Source organism: Plectropomus leopardus, chromosome 4 (genome assembly GCF_008729295.1).
Source record: "Plectropomus leopardus isolate mb chromosome 4, YSFRI_Pleo_2.0, whole genome shotgun sequence".
Taxonomy (NCBI): Eukaryota; Metazoa; Chordata; class Actinopteri; order Perciformes; family Serranidae; genus Plectropomus; species Plectropomus leopardus.
The window spans coordinates 21,973,119-21,993,154 of record NC_056466.1 but is presented as its reverse complement, the minus strand read 5'-3'; the positions used below and the strand labels follow the sequence as shown (position 1 = coordinate 21,993,154).

General features: G+C 43.0%; 1 protein-coding gene across 1 annotated transcript; it reads right to left on the bottom strand.

The window, feature by feature from the left end:
* Positions 1 to 5,594: 5,594 nt before the first annotated feature.
* LOC121941661 (myeloid-associated differentiation marker-like protein 2) lies at positions 5,595 to 9,445 on the bottom strand. Its single transcript, XM_042484488.1, has 2 exons — positions 9,285 to 9,445; positions 5,595 to 7,238 (listed from the first exon to the last, which is right to left on the bottom strand). The coding sequence occupies exons 1-2, from the start codon at positions 9,443 to 9,445 to the stop codon at positions 6,587 to 6,589; spliced, it is 813 nt and encodes a 270-aa protein (XP_042340422.1). The 3' UTR covers positions 5,595 to 6,586.
* Between the last annotated feature and the right edge of the window lie 10,591 nt (positions 9,446 to 20,036).

Below are 20,036 nucleotides of genomic sequence, written 5' to 3'. Positions count from 1 at the left end.
TGTCCATTCAGGTTTTAAAGGGTTGAGTTTACTGGTCACAAGGAGTACTACTTAGCCTGCGAAAACAGTTATAAATGTCTTTTGTCGCAGATATAGGACGCAGGGAGGTCTGACTGCATCGTGGGGAATGTAAGATCAACTGTTCTTAAAGCTTGACACAACATGAACTAAAAGTCAGGATATTCTGGCCTCCGCTGCTCTGATTTCACTATTCTTTTAAAAAATCAGCCCCTCTGAGTCCTCCAACTTTAGAAAAGTGCAATTTAAATCGCAGGAATACTTCATTATTCTAATATTTAAAATACATTTATAAATAGCCTACTTAGTAATATCAGAAACCCATCATTTGTCATTTTTGTATGTGCAATTACAAAATGCAAACTCTTCCTCCAAACAGTAAAACTTCTTGAATTCTCAAAAAACAACACAGATAACCTGACTGCAGTGTCCTCAGCAGTGGCTCCAACCCTGATTTTGCTTCTTTTTTTACCTCATGATTAGCCAAATATTGTCAGAAGATGAGGTTTTGAAATAAAAGATGTCAGATTTTCTCACCTAGTGTGTGTCTTCTGTCTAAGAATAAAACAGAATTTTAAGGAGTTTTAAGGAACAATATGATGATTAGTTTCCTTCTGATGTAGACGGAGCAGTGTGTGAGGGGGCACCGCACAGTGTCCCCTTCCCCTTGTTGCATGGGCTGTTGGAATAATTACCCACAAAACTGTTCTCCGAACCTAATCTCAAACAAGCTGAACATTTCAGTGATGTATCCCTGCAACTCTGCCTGTCAGTCCCACACACACACACACACACAAAGTCAATTTACCACTGCCTGCCTCTGTACTATCTATCAGTCAGACTCGGCATGTGTGCTGAGGCGTGACAACACTCATTCGGTCTTTCTTTTTTTGACAAAACCCCAAGAGATTTATTAAAAATACCACAGAGCAAGAAACATTTTGTGTTTTTTTTCCTTTTCAGCACACAGTGACAAGCAGATCTAGGTGAAGCGTTCACAACAATTTGTTGCTTGCAGTGATTAGGGCCCAGAGGTGTGTGTGTGTGTGTGTGTGTGTATGTGTGAGTATGTGAGACGATGTAAGAACAAGCAACAGAGAGAGAGAGAGAGAAGTAGCTTTGTTGAGTGAGAGAAGATGTGCATATTTAATATCACACGCAGACAGAGAATCTTTCCCAAGTGTGCATACGTCTCCCTCCTGCAGTCTGAGACAAGAATGAGTGACAAGAATGAGTCTCAGACAGGAATGAATACAAACGAATACAAAAGAAATGACAGCAGCGAAGTTGAGGCATCCAGTGTAATGTCAGCTTCCAATTTTATGTAAAACCCCCAAACTAATAAAGGATTTCCCACAGCTCATCACAAAATCTCACGGATAAATCAGAGTGAAAATCCCCAAAGAGCATGTAGAGAACGGATGCTGCACAGTATGTGATATTTCTGCTGTATTTCTAGCTTCAGTTCAGCAGATATTTAGCATAAAGTGAGAATTAAATCGTCCAATTAGATAACAGAGATCTTCTATGTTCATAAAGATGTTGAGGCAGCCAGAGGGTTGAAGAGGGCAAACCGTGGCCAGAAGGTCACAGTAGGTTTTTGTTGATTTTGTGTTTTTTGGGTTGTTTTTTTATGGTTAACTGGTGTCCACCAACATAGTGACTCAGTACTAAAAGGTTGCCAGGCTGGTCGTCTTTGTACTTTGACCCTCTGGTGTGAATAAATGTGAAGGTGGTGCTGTGTTTGTCTACTGGAAAAAAAATCACTAGAGTGAAAGCATAAAATTGGCCTTACATTTTCCTACTAATCATTGTGTAGCTTTTAGTTAGTCAAGACTACACTTATCTCAGTGTAAAATACTCATGAATGACAAAAACATAGTATTACAATGTATTAAGGTTCACAAAAAAAGCACAATCTAAAAGAAAAAACGCTCAAAGATTTTTAGATATTTCTTTGTCAGAGGGGCCACAAAGTATGAATTTAAGCTTCTGGTTGATGATGCTACACCGACTCTCAACCATTAAAGTTCTAGTGTGTCGGATTTAGGGGCATCTGTTTGCAGAAATGGTATATATTATTCTGCTTTCATTAGTTTATAGATACCTGAAAATAAAAAAAAATTGTGGTGTTTTGTTACCTTGGAATGAGTTGTTTATATCTCCATCATGGATGTGTAAAGAGAACTGGATACAGCGTTGGAGGCGGCCGTTCATTCCTAAGATAGTTGGCTCAGATTGACTTGACACGTGTAAAATTAACCGGACCTTCTGCATCATATGGCTCATAGAGCAAATGCTCTAATGGCTAAATTTTGGTTAAGCGCTCCTCTAACGTGAATGGTGATAAATTTAATCACGCTGCTCTTCTAGACTTCTTTCCAAACGCTATTGGACTGAATGGATCAAATCCTGATTGAGAAACGAATCATTCTGCAGGGGTTGTGACAGTTCAAGAAATGTATCCACAGATTAACAGAAGTCTCTTTCCCACTTTCACAGATGCAGAAGTTGAAGTTACTTAGTTTGGCCAATGTCTTCCAAGTCAGACGCACTTCCTGGGGGTCTGATCAACATATTGAGCAGGGCCTGTTCGATGGAGTCTGTCATGTTGTTTCTACAGTAGCACTGGGGCACTGTAACACTGGCTCTGGATAGGGATATTTGGATTTTGTGTCAGCCACTATAATTCTCCCACACTTTGGAGAAGTTTTGATTCTGCAACCACACTGCCAGATACTTAATCCTTTTTAGTTTTAAGTTCTGGAAAAAAAACAACAACATATAAACAAAACAAACTGCACGCTTTTAAAACCACATCATACTGTATTTACTTCATTTTATAGGCCTATGTTCTTGTGAAATACCAGATATTGCAATTAGTGAATCAGGCCGTGTCACCTGCCAAAAATGTCTAATAACATCTGACATTTGTGAAAAACATCATATATTTAAACTGGAGTACAAATAATAATCATACTCAGCTATTTCAAATCACAGTATATTTATGGTTTCATTTACAGGGGTTGGACAAAATAACAGGAACACTGCATGATGCAACCCAGTACAGCAGACTTGCAATAATGCTATATTTTTGGAAAATAAATAAATAAAACAAATAAATATAGAGTGTGCGAGAGAGAGAGTGTGTGCATGTGTGTATGTGTGTGTGTGTGTGTGTCATACTGCTAGATGTTTCTGTTATTTTAATCCGCCGCTGAAAGTGTCAGAAATTAAAGTTCAGGTCAGATGCTACATTTTCACTCCTGTGAGCGCCTCAAAATGAGCGTCCATTCTCATTCCTATACAGTATTTTCCCACAGCTAGAGGAGTTGGAGTAGATTCAAATCCTCTGGGACCACAGATTTAGCCTACGACAACGTTCCACAAAACATTTGGCAAAACAAGAGCCAAGAGCTACAGGGGGGAAGCTGACATCAGCAACATGCGCCATCAGAAATTAGTCACGACAGCAAGCCAGCAGTCCCCTGTCCCCCTACGTCCCCCCGGCTGGACAATCAGGAAGGGATGGTTATGATGGACACCTGACGCAGCTCATCTCTGTCAGAGGAGTTCATACACTGTAGGCTGTGTGTGTGTGTGTGTGTGTGTGTGTGTTAAAGCTATGTTTAAGACAGAGGGCCTGCGGGGAGTGAGAAGTAAAATGTGTGCCAAACATGGAACAGCTGCTAAATGGGGATCTGCTGAGGAGCAGGGAGTACACGGGCCTTAATGGAGCTGCAGATTGCTCTGTGGCAACACAGTCCGTCACTTTCAGCGGCAGCTTTCTCTGGGCTCTGTCATATTCCACTGATGTCGTATCCTACTTAGAAAATATTAGTCAGAGTGCAAGTGGAGCGAGTGAGGGCTCCAGAGGGCCTGTCTGAAGAAATAATTCTGCAGGATTTATCAAAGGATGAAAACTCTTTGGAAAGCAACAAACACACACGTTAGTTCAACAACACAAAGTTATTTATTGCTGCAAAAATCAACACCTGTTTAGATAAATCCATATATAATCCACCGCTCATCCTCTCTCTCTATACATACATGTTATACACTTGTATTTACGTACAAATTTGAAAAGAGCTGGCACAATGTCTCAAACCATAAATCTCTAAGACACACAGTGACGTTTTCAGTGGTTTTAGACAGATTTGGATACAAGAGCAGCCAACTGGTGCTGGATTTGCTGCTGAGTACCAAGGCGGTCTCGCTTTACGTATGCTGTGGCACACTGACTTCCCAAGGACTTAATATAATACATCCACAGGACTCACAAATGTGACAGGGGAATACATTGATCCTGGATTAGAGAGATGAGATTCACTGAGGTGACCAAAGCAGAGAGGAGTGAAGGAGGAGAGACTCGTATGATGTGTGAGAGAGAAATGCGAAAAGGAGGGAGGGTACAAATCTGGACAGATTTAGAAGAGAGAGAAAGCTTAATCAAAAGAAGTGGAGGAGGACAAGGAGAGACTAGTTGTGGCAGTGAGATGTCTTTTTCTGTTTTATTCTTGTAAAACAAGAAAATCAAAGTGCTGACCGAAAAGGCGGCAACAAAACGGCCTCTGTCTCTCCTCGTTCACCCCCAGAGAGTGCAGGGACAGCGGGGTATAAATTCACACTGTCCAGCAAATTAATGCCGGTCAGAGATCGTGTATGATGAATATCTGTTGGTTCTGCACTCAGACTGACCATGCATTAAAATCAGGTCATGAACTCACAAGCGGTACAAGCGGAGGTGACCGAGAAGAGATGATAAAAAGGACAGGAGCAACATACAGGACATGTAATGAACTAAAACCAGAATTAACGATCTTTCACTTAACACAAACAGTGGACCCTGAAGATCATTGGAGACTTACATTTAAAGGTGATTTAACTGTGCATGGGCAGATGGAGTCCTACACCATGTGTGCTTGTTTGGCACTGGCATTCAGAGTGACAGATTATTACACCCTCAGATATAAGGGATCTTGAAGGGACAGTTCAGCACAGAATCAAAAATAAAGATTTTTTTCTTTTACCTGTAGTGCTAGTAATCAGTCTAGATTGTTTTCGTGCAGTGTTGGAGATATCAGTCGTAGAAATGTCTGCCCTCTCTCAATTATAATGGCACTAGCACTCGGCTTGTGGTGATCAAAGCTCCCAAAAATACTTTTAAAAAACTTAACAGTAATGTCTCTTTCCAGAAATTATGACCCACTTACTCAAGATAATCCACAGACCTTGTTGTGAACAGTTTCATGTTAGAACAATTTTTTTTCTACCAAACTACACCTGACAACTGTATCACTGCACAGAGGAAGGTGTGCATCTATCACTTCCTCCACCGAGTGACGCCATTAGTGTAAACACCTTGAGTAGTCACAACCGTTAGGTACCTGTCCATGAGTAGATGCACACTTCCGTCTGTGCAGTGATACAATTGGCGGGGGTAGTTCTGTGAAATGAAAGTAGTTCCTACATGAAACTGCTCATGACAAGCTCTATGGATTATCTTGAGTACACGGGTCATGATTTCTGGAAAGAGCTGTTCCTGCTGAGGTTTTAAAATGTTTTTTTTTTTTTGGTGCTTTGAGCACCACAAGCTGAGTGCCATCTAGTTTCATTATTTTGGAGAGAAGCCAGACATCCCTACGGCTGATGTCTCCAACACTGTGCAACTCGCATCAAACAATCCAGATTGATAAATAATACTACAGGTAAGAGGAACAGTATGTGTTCCTGGTTTTGGGCCGAAACGCCTCTTTAAGGACATATTAGGTCACATGCTACATTTTCTGCGATAATACACAAACATTTCTGTCAAACTGGTAATCTCAATGGACATCATGAAATGGGCTCTACTTTTTTTTTTAAATCATAGACTGAAGGAAGCCTTTCATAGAGAGGTTTCAAAAACTACAGCCTCTTATTAATGCTGTCTCGCTCCTTTAATATGGGAGCCGACAGCTCGTGTTTATTTTTGGCAGCCTGGATAATGTCCGTAGATTGCTGGTGAGGGGTTTGCAGATGACAGGGATGCCACAGATGCCAATGCCAGATTTACTATTTATATTCAAGACTTTACATATTATTTGTGCAGCAATATAAGCACCAAGTGTGTTTTTGTGTGTGTGTGTGTGTGTGTGTGTGTGTGTGTGTGTGTGTGTGTGTGTGTGTTATTCTGCTGGTCAAGAATAACTGGAGTGTCTTGGTTTAGGAGGATTTGGAAGGACATACCAATGGGCCCTGGCTGCTTGGGTGAGGCTGGCTGTTTTCCCAAAATCTCTCAGAGGGCAGAAAGGGTGAGTTAAAGAGATGGGGTGTCACCTCAGTCGGGTGTGGCTGCGGGGACAAAGTGTTTAAATTCCTTGTTCACATTCCTCAGTGCTTACACCAAGAATTTAGGGTGTCTGGGAACCTCAGTGTTAGAGCACGTGTAACACCAGTAATGTCCTGAGGTGTTTGACTCGTATACCCTCAATATTTCTGTCTATTTAAACATCAAACAAAATCATAAAGACAGAAGAAAACATAACTTAAACCTGTTGAGCCATTCTAATAATCCTTCCCTCCGATGCTACAATCGTGAGTTAGTAGGCACACGTGAAGAGACGAATTGTATCCTCTGGGAGTAGATGAGGTCCGCCACATACAGTGCAAAGTTAACGAAGGAGAATACCGCCACCACGACCTTGCTGTCCCAGGGACACTTCCCCTGAGGGCATGACGACGGTCTCCATGGAGAGCCGTATTTTGTGTCAAAGCAGAACACTGGCCACACTACTGACGCACTCAGGTAGAGCAGAACTTCCAGGAGGGTGCACACTACCACGAAGCGCTCAAACGGCAAGCAACGCACAGCCTTCGTCCGCCCGCACACAGTCATGACGACCACTAGTGCAGTCAGAGCAAAGCAGAAAGCGTAGACGACAACGCAGAAGATTGTGGCAGCGTAGCGGGAATACTCACTCCCGTTGGCCAGAGCTCCAAAGATGATGCAGGCCACAAAGCCCTGAACGACTTTGAGGAGGCCAGAGACAGTGGCCATGTAGCCCACCACAACCTGGCCCGGCCTGGCTCGGCACAGAGCCACCTCAGCCCCATAGGCCAGAGAACCCAGGATGGAGCAGACGGTGACGGCAATGCGGAAATTTCGGACATCACAGCCAGCGTAGGGGCACTCGGATCGGACAAAGAAGAGTGGGTAGACCACAGAGGCTGTCACATACCTGAAGAAGAAGAAGAAGAAGACGGAAAAACATGAGTGTAAGCATCATGTCATCGAAGCAGGACAAAAAAAATCTGGAATGTCAATGTGATGCAAATAGACCATGAGATGCGGCTGAGAGACCTGATAAAGCTAGTATAAGGACCTTAAATTGTGATTTTTTAAAATATTTTTGTGTGCAAAAATCTGTACTGACTTTTTTGCCACTTGGGGGCAACAAACTGTAAACACTAACATGTTATCACCTTATAAAGTTAACATGGTGAACTTGTAAGCTAACTGCTTTATTTACACCTCCAGCAGACCTCTAAGTCTAATTTCAACTCGCCTTTTTGCTTTGCCCTTCTCTCAACAAATATCCTGCTACATTTACCAACTTGCTGCTAACTTTGTGCCAGCTGTTTGGGTGTTTATCCAGTAATTTACAGTGGGTTCATCAGAGCTACCTAGAAATAACACTGGTGGGAGCAGAAACACAATTTGTGGTCTTAAAACAAGCAGCTAAAAGAGGTTAAACTGCAGTATAGAAATGAGACAACTGCAGTTAAGTGATAATTTTCTGTAGGATCGTCACTGTGAGTGATACACACAGTCAATTGTTTGATTGTTCATGAAGATATGAATTCTTTTAGGTTTGAAGGTACAATTTGTGAGTTATGACCAGAATTCTGGTTTAAAATGTTTAAAAGTAGAATTAACAGTTTTGATTTATGTCAAGACTTCTAAGTATTGCACAGGAAAACTAGTGTGAAAAGACAGCATATTTTCACATCTAATTATTTTAACCAAAGCAGAGTTGGTAGACAGTGGAATCACTATCCAATTAATTACTACTATTTTAATTTGTTTCTGTCAAGTTTAAATGAAGTGTGTTTTTAGATGAGGTAACAGGGAAATTAAACTAGTCTGAATTCAGTGAAAGAGAGAAACCTCAGGTTTACGGTTGTATTTTTGTGTTTAATAAGGAAAACAGTTGTTAGAATTGTTACTTTCTTAACATTTTGTATGTTAATTTTGTATATTTATTGGACTAAAAAAGATGAGAAAGGCTGTATTATTTGGTTTGCCTGTGAAATAATGTGAAATATACCAAAAGTCTCCTTTGACAGATTTTGACAGTGCACAACCAATGAAAATATGGTAATGACAGCTTTTTAATACTGTGACACTGTAGCTTAAAACTGTCATTTGAAAACCTTTATAAGCAACTTCTAAGAATAATTTATAAGAACTTGGTTCTTCAAAGTACTCCTCAGTACACTGAGAATTAACTAGTGAATTAACTAGCTTTATATATATTCTATATTATAATATATAGTATATATTATGTATTAAAATATAATATTAATATAAAAGTTTGACTACAGTTTGCGTCTGATACATTTATGAGCGCCAATAGATTCTTTGCAGGGGAATGTGGAATTGTGCTTGTAGGCCGGTCGCACTAATGAAGTTATTTTTCGTTATAAGTTAATTATGAACATCTTTTGAATTATTTATCTTGATTAATTAAGTAGTTTGTCACTTGGTAAAATGTCAGAACAATGAATGAAAGAGCACCCAATATGAACAGTCCTCAAAATGTCTTGTACCAAAAGATATTCATTATTATTATCTTAGAGGAGTTAGGGAAAACCAGAAATATCCACATTTAAGTGAAGCTGTTAATTAGAGGAGAAATTCCCTGAGTTTTCTCTCATCGAAGAATTACTCGAAAAACCAATAAAGTAGGATTATAGTAATTTAACTAGGATGTGGCAACTTAATTTCTAAAAAATGCAATTAATCTTTGTTGAGCAGCTCTGGTTGGACTGGAGTTGGACACACATTTAGTTATATTAGAGGTGGTTTGAAGGTGACAAAGTGGACACCTTCCCATCATTATCGTATGGGTTACAGCCTCCCCCCAAGGCTGTTACTTATTATTTTCACAAAGCAAAAAAAAAAACATGTATAAAGCAGCTACCTCCAGTACAGTCAAAGATTGATTTAGCAACATCACATACAACACAGACTAGAAAACCCAGAGGTGGACATGTGCCTTAACCATTGAGCGTTGCGGAATAGGGCAGCACGATGTGACAACCAGGATCGAGGTTGTCCCAGGATACCGGTCAAGGTCAGCAAGTTAGAGGAACGACGAGTGGTCGTCCCAGCAAGAACACCCACAACCGTCATTGCAAAGCCAGAAGCCACCAACGCCGCCATTCAGAATACTGCCATGTGAACCACTGTAGCCGGCCACTGTTGGGTTAACCTATGGCAATAACTAGCACAGCCAATGGCCAACTGGCAGAGGCTGGGCTTGCACCCAGGGGTGAAACAGAGGGCCTCTCTATGTTGAGGTATTGGCCGCAAACCCTGTGAATCCATTAACTCCGTGGGCTATAGGGAGAAATTATATCTTATATCCGGCTTATTTCACCCAAAAGTTAGTGCACGTAGTGGCAGGCTATTTTTTTGGAAAATGTGAAATTTCACAATAAATCCAATTCCCATGTCGACTTGGACGCTCGTAGTATACAGCTCAAGTATGCCTTTTGTTTTCTTTTTCTCTGTTACATACACGTTTGACGTCACAGACAGTCTGAAAATAATGTTAGCAATCAGTAAAACAGCAACACATGGAGAACCAGTTGAAAATATTGTTTTATCTCTTTTACACTTCGGAGCTTGACTAAATCTGTGAATCGATGTTCGAGTTTGCTGCTTGTGGGCAGGAGACATCTAGCAGTATTATGCGTGTGGTTCTGTTAAAGGCCATCTTTGCTGGCAATGGGGCTGAAAAAATTAGCGTGTCCACCCGGATGTCATAAGTCTCCATTTAATGGGGGGGGAAACCTGGGGGGGGGGGGGGAGGGGGGGGGGGGGGGGGGGGGGGGTGGGTGGGGGGGGGGGGGGGGGGTTAATGGGGGGATATGGGAGTTAGTGGGTTGGGGGGGGGGGGTGTGGGTGTGGTGTGGGTGATGTAGTTCTAAAGATGGAAAGAGGGAATCAACAGATAAACCTCTTCACAAGGGGGGTTAAAATACCCTTCAAGCGTCCTTCCGGGATGTCCACGAGGAAATCACTAAAAGGCATGTGGATTTATAAATCCAAAACAGAATCAAAAGCACACTCAGCGTGCGAGTAGTATCTCCAGTAGACCCTCGCACTCGAGATGTGAGAGCGTGCAACCTCTCACCCACATACTCACTCTAGTATCCCAATAAGCACACCACTACACACTTTCCTAGAAGTTATCATCTTGCGATAGACTCCCGACACAACTGCACGCAAAGCACATCTATACAAGCGATTCTCTCAGCACTAGTCACACATCGAGAGCTGCCTCACTACTAGTTTCGAGACTGTCACACACATAGCGCGCGAGCATTACTCTCAGCAGTGCACACATGACCATTCAACAGCACGACTCATACACTGCAGGACGCGCCACAAGAATAAAATCCCAGGATTTCTCGTAATAAGCCTTGCGTTCGTGTTACCAAGTGATCTACTTCAAGTGTAGTCAGACACAGTGAGGCTGGGCAACTAACACTGGCTCAGTTTTGTGTGACGCGTCATCTATTATTTATCGACGCATCTACCCTCATGCTACTCTTATCCCGCCGAATGGAACCAGTAATGAGTGCACATATTCGCTCGCGGAGCGCGCATAGAACGCACCACACAATCTTCTAGACATGCTCTATTACTCTCTATGTAAGTGAACAAGAGAGCGTCTACAGTCAGATGATTCCCAGAACAGCCCTACTCACGACATATTCGTATACAACGTAAGTGTTAACAAGAAAACCTCTCCACATTTTCGCCGCGAGTGCGCGTAAGGAAGAGCTAGAGTAGCATAGTCTAATGAGTGTATATGCTCAACGGCCTAGCCTCAATTGTGAGAATGGATCCCTACCAACCAAACACACACTCCGTTCTCCTGGCAGGCATGTGACGATATCGAGATACATGACAATACATACTACACGCACACAGTGAGAGTCAGCACGATTGGACTATCAGAGAGATCATCGTCACTCAACGCCATCGTTACTCAAAATCTCTATTCCTACCATAGGACAACGATTAGAGGTTCTATGTTTCCAAGATTTTATCCAGCATAAGTCGAGTACCACGCGAACAAACACACACAAACTAAGTGCGATGCGCGGCGTAGGATCACCAGCTGGACAATGTCCAACCATGCTACAAGAACTCGAAGATAGAGGGAGCGCGATTAAATCCAGACTCAGTACAGCTCCATTACGGGAACAACGCCACAGATACGCTTAGTTGGTAGACTTCGCGCTGCTGTTAAGCACTCGAGTGAGTGAGAGAGAGAGCCATCAGTGGAGTGGGACAGACGCGCTATTGGACGAGATAATACATGGAGGATCTGAGCGCGTTGTGCGAGCCGACAACAGGACTACAAAAAATTGTGTGTCGCTGAGCGATAGTCATTCAATCAATACATATCAGAGCGTTATATCGTCAATCAACTGATCACAACAACACAGTACACTACTAAAAATCAATCACTGCACGAATTCTGATCATCACTCGTCTCTGAGTGCGAGTATACACATCATTACGCTGAACGTGACACACGCATGCTGGGTGTTACACAATAGCTGAGTTCGAGAGAATGAGATACGGTGGACTGCATCTAACAGATAGAATATATCTTTGAGTGGTGGTCGACGGTACAATCCAGCACTTACGAGAGGAGCGCTTGTGATATTTATAGGCTTGCATGGGTTGCTAGTGTATCACGAATGGAATTTATATTGGAAGCTTAGACGTTTTTGGTGTGAGTGATTAAAACATAAAGGTTATTAATTCTATATATCTTCTCAATGCGAGCTAACAAAAATTCCTGTCTCTCTGAATGTAAGCTCGACTGTTGTTCCAATGGGGGCTGATTGTAGAGATACATTCCAACGAGTTTGCGAGCGACACAGATTAAAGGGACCGAGTTGAGTACTCACGACGAACAACACAGTCTCATCTTGAGAGTCTACTCGCTCAGTGTAGCGAGAATAACACGCACTTGTGTTTGAGCATCTATTAATCACACATTACAACTACATCAGAGCAGAAGCAGATTTAGAAACTGTAATGTGATCACAACTCACCACTCTCAAAATTTCTTTGCAGTGTTAATAATCATCGGCACACAAACAAAAAACGCACACACAGCTCTATAGCGTTATGTATCTTTTCATCTAGGATGTACCACTTTACAATCACCAGTCCACAACTACTATAATATCTAGATGATAGCACACTCTTCTTAGAGACACTAGTGGATCTCAAATGCTGAGCACTTCAGGAGGAGTATCATGGAAGTTTGGTATCACGCTCAATCTGTCACAGCATATTCTAGGAGTCTCATTCATGACACGACTGATATTCTTGACGACACACACATATCATGATAACACAGTAAGACTTAATCGTACGACACAGAGAGACAAACATACTGAAAATACACAAAAAAAAAACTGGGGGGCCAAAGGTGTGGGGGGGGCCATCTACTCACATTTTTCAAAAAACCCACAGGGGTATGGGGGGATGCTGTGGGGGCATTGAGTTTCGGGGGGGGGGGATAAAAACACAGCAGATCGACGTGCAGAATCACTATTTTGAATCACTGTGTGCCCATAGTTACATAATCATAGTCTAACTCTGTCTATCGGGGGGGGGGGGACTTAGCTATATTTTCCACTGCAATAGATTTGGGGGGGGGTGGGGGGGGGGGACCGGGGGTATCTACATTTGCGGTATTTTTCCAAAAAACCCAAGAATATAGGGGGGGGGGGGACGCGCGTGGCGTCTGTGAAAAAAAAAAATAGATTCATAAAGGGGTGGGGATAGTATGAATACACGAAAAAGGGGGTGCATTTTCCAAAAAAAAAAAAAAATTGTGCTAGGCATGAGGCGCGGCTTAGCTGATAAAGCGGTTGGAGGACTCTAAAAAGGGGGAGGGATGAGTGTGACACTGTGGGGGGGCTCCAAGAGGGAAGAAATACAGAGGGGGGGGTAATGTGGAGGGTGGTAGTACTCAAGGGGTTCTTTTTATTATTTTCCCAAATGGATAAAAATTCGAGCGTTTTATGATGATTGGTAGAAATTTGCCGGCTTTTTTTTGGATCACATTTTACACGGGGTGGATAACAAAAAAAATTAACAGTGTGAGAGTGGGTGCCCAAAATTTTTTTAAAAAAATGGGGGGTTATCAAAAAAAAAAAAAAAAATAAAAACCATGTGTAAAATATAGGACAGCGAGGAAAAAATCCCACCAATCATAAGGTGGCATCCCCCCTTTTGTGGGGTTTACCAAAAAGGGGGCTCAAGGAGGTTTGGTAGTACACTCTCACACAATACACATCGCTTTCATCAGGGTGGGGTGCCCCCCCCACAAAGGGGGTTCGCGCTTGTGGGGAGGGGGGGGATAAAAAAAAAAAAACAGCCCCAGATGTGGGGGGCATGGGAAACCCCAAATTTGGTCGGGCGTCTTCTATCTTGTTCTTAAAATGGGGTGGAGGGTACATGCTAAGGGGGGTCATGGTAGTATATGACTGCAATTATGTGGGGGACGGGGGGCCTCGTTTTTTAGGGGGGGGGGGGGCAGGGGCCCCACCCCCATATACTTGGCCCATCCTTGGTGGAGGTGGGTGGAAAGTGGTGGGAGGGAAAATCTTCTGAATGTTTTTGCCCAACCCCTTGTTTTTACCATACTTATTTTAGTGCTCTAGAGAGTGTAGAAATGGAACATGTATCTCAGGTCATGTGTATTTAACCAGGGCGTGTGGGGGGGGGGGATTTTTTTTATACTGACCCAATTGATGACAAGCATGGGAAAAAAAAAATCCCTCAGTGCACCACCAAACCCATGGTGGTGGGCTAATGCCCAAGGCAAAAAAAAAAATAACCATATCACATTCAATTGAGCTTACATTTCATTTCCATATCTTTGGGGCGGGGGGTCGGGGATACTAGCAACTAGATTTTAAAAGTTTTGAAAATATAAAAAGGAAAAATGTGATTAAAAAGTTCCACACTGTTATGATTCCCACAGATTTCTTTCTTAGTGGATTCGTTGTATGTGATGAAAATTTTTATTTTTTAGGGGGGGGGGGGTTAAGTTTTAGTACTTTTATTTTAAATTGGGGGATAAGGCATTTTATTTTTTTAAAACAAATGAGACTTTTTGGGAGATACAAAAATGTGACTAAAGGGGGGGGGGATGTAGAAAAAAAATTGACTTCTATACATGGCTTTTTGGTTTGATTGTATCTTTTTGGGGTGGTGGGTATATGGGGGGGGGAACAATATCTGGCATGAGCGTGGGCTTAGGTCGGGGGGGAACCCAAAATATAAAAAGTTCAAAAAACTTCCCAGTTTGTATATCTGGGTTTTTTCGCGTGAGAACCCTTAGGTAATGACAGAAGGAAAATATATTACAGTGTTTTTAATTGGGGCCCCCAGGTTGGGATGTTTTTAGGATTTTAATTTTAAACCCCCACAAACAAGTGGGGAGTGGGCGTGAAGTGGGGGGTACAAATAAATTTAAGAAAAAACAAAAATGAGGGGTTGGGGGGTGGCTAGTTTTTAAAAGTGTTTGGAGTGGTCAGGGGGGGGGAAAAAAAAAAAAAAAAATAAAATAAAAAAAAAAAAAAAATAAATAAATAAAAAAAAAAAAATAAAACAAAAAAAAAAAAAAGGATGGGGGTCTAATTCTACAAAGGGGGGGGGGGGGGGGGGGGGGGGGTCTATCTGGGGGGAGGGGGGGGTGGGGGGGGGGAGGGGGGGGGGGGCCAATCAAAAATAATAGCCCAGAAAACCCTATATTTTCACCAAGCCCCCTTGTGGTTTCCGGGCGATATTAAGGGTTGGACCTCAGGGTGTGGGGGGCTTGGGGTGTTTTTCATTGTTAGGGTGGTGTGGGGGGGGGGGGGGGACATAGGTCTGTGTAGTCGATTGAACACTGGGGGGGGGGGGGGGGGGGGGGGGGGGGGGGGGTGGGGCCCCCTGTAGTATCTGGGGCAGATACACCCCATAGGGGCACCATTTTTTTTGTTCGGGGGGGTGAGGGGTGGGCAGTCTCTTCATGGGGGGTATATTGTCTATAGGTGGTTTGGGGGCACACATTATGTTTTTGGGCGTTGGACATACAGCAGGGACATACAAGAGTGTAGGGGGGGGGGTCGGGGGGGGGGGGGTGGGGTGCGGGGGGTGGTGGGGGACCACACACACAGGAAAAAACGGAAAATCTAAAAAATTTGGGGGATGTAGTTCAGGGGTTGTACCAACAACAGTGGATCTGTATATAGATAGCGAAATGGGTATTTGTTTTTATGTGTATGCCCCCCCCCCATACCCCACCGTATTTACGGTAAAAAAAAAACAGAATTTTTCAATAAAAACAAACTGAGGGGGGCGATGGAATAGAGGACTATGGGGGATACAGAAAAAAAAAGGGGGGGGGGGAAATAAATAATAGGGGTGCGGCCCAGTATTATTATATGGGGGGGGGCGGGGCGGTAGACAGGGCCACCCCAAAAATAAAATATTCTATAAAAACTGATAAAAAATATAAAAAAAAGGGGGGGGAAAAAAAATAAAATAAAAAAATATTTTTGTTAAGAACGGTTCTATGGTCTTTTTTTCTCACTCTGTATGTAGGTGACTGGTAGCCACACCCCCATAACATACTTGGAATTAAGGGTACTGACGGGGGTATGCCTATATGAAGGGGCCATAAGTTGAAAAAAAAAAATAAAATAAGGTCTGTATTTGGGCCCACAAATAATGGAAAAAAAAAAAAAAATGGGGGGGGGGGGTGTGGGGGGGGGAGGGGGGGGATTTAAAAAATCTAAATTACTTGATTTAAGGGTCGAGGGCGTGTGACAGAGGCTATAAGGATTTTTTGTGGAGGAGTAGTTAAAAAAAGGGGCGTGCCAGGGTTAAATACAATTGGGGGTTGGGGGGCAATAAAAAAATAAACTTTTTTAACGGTGGTTTTTATATGGGGTTTTTTTTTGATTGGGGGGGGACCAGGTTTTTTTATTTTTTTTTTCCCAAATTTAATTTTCCCCAGAGAGGGTTCCATCCATTTGACCAACAGGGTTTTTTTTTTTTTATTCCCAGACATTAGCACTTGATGGTATATCCTAGGTATAGGGAGATACGCTCTCTAGCGGATGTGGTATAGTGGGTAAGAGCAGGCGTCTGGGGGATGAGTTTCAATAGGATGGACGCGGGACGTTACCCCCAAAGTAAATTAGAAAAAAACCCCCCCCCCAGTATACAAAAAAAACGAGTGTCACAAAAAAAAAAAAAAAAATCCCCCCTCTTTGTGGGTCCAACATATGAGTGCAAAGTCGTACAGTTTGTTTTTTTTCGAAGGGGGCATGAGGACTACAATGTGACAAAAAAAAACGAGCTGTGTATTGTTTAATGAGATCTAGGGGGGGCCAACAAAAATTTTACAATCGGGGGGGGCCCAAAAAAAAAAAAACTTTAAAAGGGAGGGGGGGATTAAAAAAAAAAGTTAAAACGTAGGGTGGGGGTTTTTTTTTTATTTTTCACACATTTTTCTATGAACACAGCATGAGTCACACATTACAATGTATTTGAGAGGAACAAAGAACGGTGGCGCTAAGGGGGGGGGGGGACACTTTACAAACTGTAGTAGGGGGACTTAGATTCATTTTTTAGACAATGGCTACAACAGTTCAAGGTCCAATATTTTTTTTTTATTTTCCCCCCAACAGGTCTGAGATGTTGAGGCTTCATATAGACACAACCAATACACAGTTTTTTTTTTCCTTGGCCAGCTTTTTTTTTAAAACCCCAGGGGGTAGACTCTCAAGGGGGGGGGTGGGGGGGGGGAAAAAAACCCCAACCCCCCCAATTTTTACCCCCCAAAAAACTTAGGGGGGGGTCTACATCTAAGGGGGGGAGTGGGGGGGGAAGGGGGGGGGGGGGATACAAAAAAAAGGGCAAGGGGGGTGCTGGGAACTCTCGATATGGCACTAAAAATGTGGCCCAAAAAAAAAAAAACATATCCCATGAGGGGGGGTGGGGGGGGGGGTCATGGATACAACAACAGGAAACCATGAAGCCCCGTTCAGAGGTCTTGATAACCCCACAAAAAAAAGGCTATTATTTCTTATTTTGAGGTCACTTGACCTATGTGGGGGGGGGTGGGGGCTTGTTGGGGAACCTACGGGGGAGGGTTTTTTTCTGGGAGGCGTGATGACACACTTGGATATCAGTCATACCACTTTTTTAGTAATTACACATTATGCAACGGCAAAATAATATACTTTTTTATTTCTTGTTTTGCCAATGGCCCCCTTATTTTTACACCCCCTACGGGGGGGGTTTTTTAGGGCAGGGGGGGGTGGTTATGTTTAAGGGGGGTGTGGCACCTTTGGGGGCTCTACTTGGGGCTATAGATTAGTCCCCCCCAAAAAAACCAAACCCTTGGGGCGGGGGGGGGGGTAGGAAGGATGCGGGACGTTTTTTTTATTGGGGGCCCCCAAAACGTAGTACAGGGGGGGGGGGTGAGGGGGGGCTGTTAGATAGGGGGAATGTGTTACCCCAAAAGGGCATCGAACCAATAAAACTTAAATGAAAGGGGGGCCCCACAAGCATGGAGTGGGATGCGCAGGGGGGGGGCCCCCCCAACATTGCACAAAAGATGGGATCGGGGGGGATTCATTAGGGGATTTTTTTTTTAAAACTTTGTTGAGGTTGAAGAGATATGGGGGGTAGGGTAGAGGCCCCTGTGTTTGAAGGTTGGCCTGCCGCTATTAAAAAAATTTTTTTTTTTTTTTTGGGTATTTTTTCTGGATTTTTTTTAGAGGACTGGTTTCTTCGTGGTTAGTAGTCTTTATAATGGGGGGAAAAAAAAAAGCAAGGGGGGGTGGGGAGGGGGGGGGGGGGGGAAGGGGGGGAAATACAAAAATAAAAAAAGGCCCGTGGCAATGGGGGGTGGGGAGGCCAAAATGAAAGGTGGGAGGAGGGTGGGGGGGGGGTAGTGGAGGGGGACTTTTTTAATTGGGTATTGGGGTAGGGGGGGGGGGGGGGGGGGCAACGATGATATGACCTGTTTTTTTTATGCGTTTGAGTCTTAACGTGACTGCAAATGGTGTGGAACATAATGAAAAAAAAATAAAATATTTTAAAATTTTTTTTTCATAATGTACCATAGGGAGGCTCGGATGGGTGTGTGAATTATATATGGATGGAACATAGGTGGTATGAGGTTTACACCCGGGGTTGGTATATGGGGGGTTTTGGATGGGGGATGGGTTGTGTTGGGGGGGGGGGGGGGGGGGGGGGGGCATACGGGGGGGGGGGGGGGGGGATAGAGGGGGGGGGGGGGGGGGGGGGGGATAAATGGGTAGGGGTTGTGTTTTTTTTGTTTGTTATTTTTTCCATATAACGAGACTGGGACAGTTTTTTTTTAGTTTGACCCTTTGTTTAGGGTATCATTTTTTTTTTGACGCGTGTGAGATACATTTTAGAGAACCAGAGATTTTTTGGGCCCCTTTTTGTGGACCAGCAGGACTAAATAATTAGGGAAAACAAAATTTAAATTTGAAGGCCCCAAAAAAACAACAATGTAATTTCATCGTAGTAGCCGTGTGGGGGATTTTTTCCCCCCACCATCTGATGGGATAAATTTTTTCCATGACAATCAAAAAAAGGTTCTTATTTTTTTTCTGGGGGGTTACACACACACTCTTAAGAGAAAAATTTTTTTTCGCACGCAAAAAACGAAAAAATCTTTAGAGGTATCATTAAACCCAAACTAATATGGTTTTTTTTTTTAAAGAGGGGTGGGGGGGTGATGGGAAAAAAGCGGCTTTTAGTAAAAAAATCCCCAATACAACCGGGTGGTCAGACAGTGTAAAAAAATAAATTATAGGGTGGGGGTGACTGGGCAGGTGGGGGGGGCCCCCCAATGGTTTTTTTCATTTTACACCCCCTATAATACCCCCCAATTCACAATGGGGGGGCCATTTTATTTTTTTTTGTTTGTTTTCTGTGGGGGCCAACGGACAATGCACTTGGCTTATTTCTCCCTTTATTTTCGGCCATTTACAAAAGTGGTATATATATGAAATGGTTATTTTGACAGGGTGTGTTAGATTTTTTCCGTGTGTCAGAGATTTTAAAAACCCATACGGGTGGGGATAGGGGGGGGTGGGGGGTAATGGGGGGTAACACAGGGGGGGGGGGGGAGGCGCACTATAAAAAGCCCCACATTTTTTTTTTTTTTTATAATTGTATTTTTTTTTTTGGGGGGGGGGAGGGGGGGGGGGGGGGACAAGGGCCTAAAACTTTGAATGGTGTGGGTTTATTGGGGGGGGGGGAACCCATTCACGGGGGGGAAATTCGGCGTGCCCGGGGCCTTTTTTTGAGAGTGTGAGTGAAAAGGGAGGAACCCCTAATTGTGGGGGGGGATATAAAAAAAATTTGGGGCCCCCCCCCAAAAAATTTTTCAGGGGTCAAAATAACAACAGGGTGGGGGGGGGGTTCACATAGAGCCCCAAAGGTTTATTTAGATGATGAAAAAAAATGACAGACAAATGGATTAAAAATCGTAAAAAAAACCTGTAAAATAAAAAAAAAAAAAAAAAAAAAAAAAAAAAAACAACTTTTCCCCAGTATTGGGGGGGGCAAAAAAATTTTTTTTTTTTTTTTCACTTCAGTTTTTTTAGGGAGGGTTGTGGAAGGAAAAATAATCAAAAAAAAAATTCTATTTGGGGGGGGGGGGGGAAAAATTTTT

Bases quoted from the DNA above. Each gene is read 5' to 3' on its own strand.
- LOC121941661 (XM_042484488.1), bottom strand. From the start codon at position 9,445: ATGGCGGCGTTGGTGGCTTCTGGCTTTGCAATGACGGTTGTGGGTGTT. The intron at 7,239-9,284 runs GTTAAGGCACAT...CTTCTTCTTCAG, and splicing joins CTATTCCGCAACGCTCAATG to GTATGTGACAGCCTCTGTGG.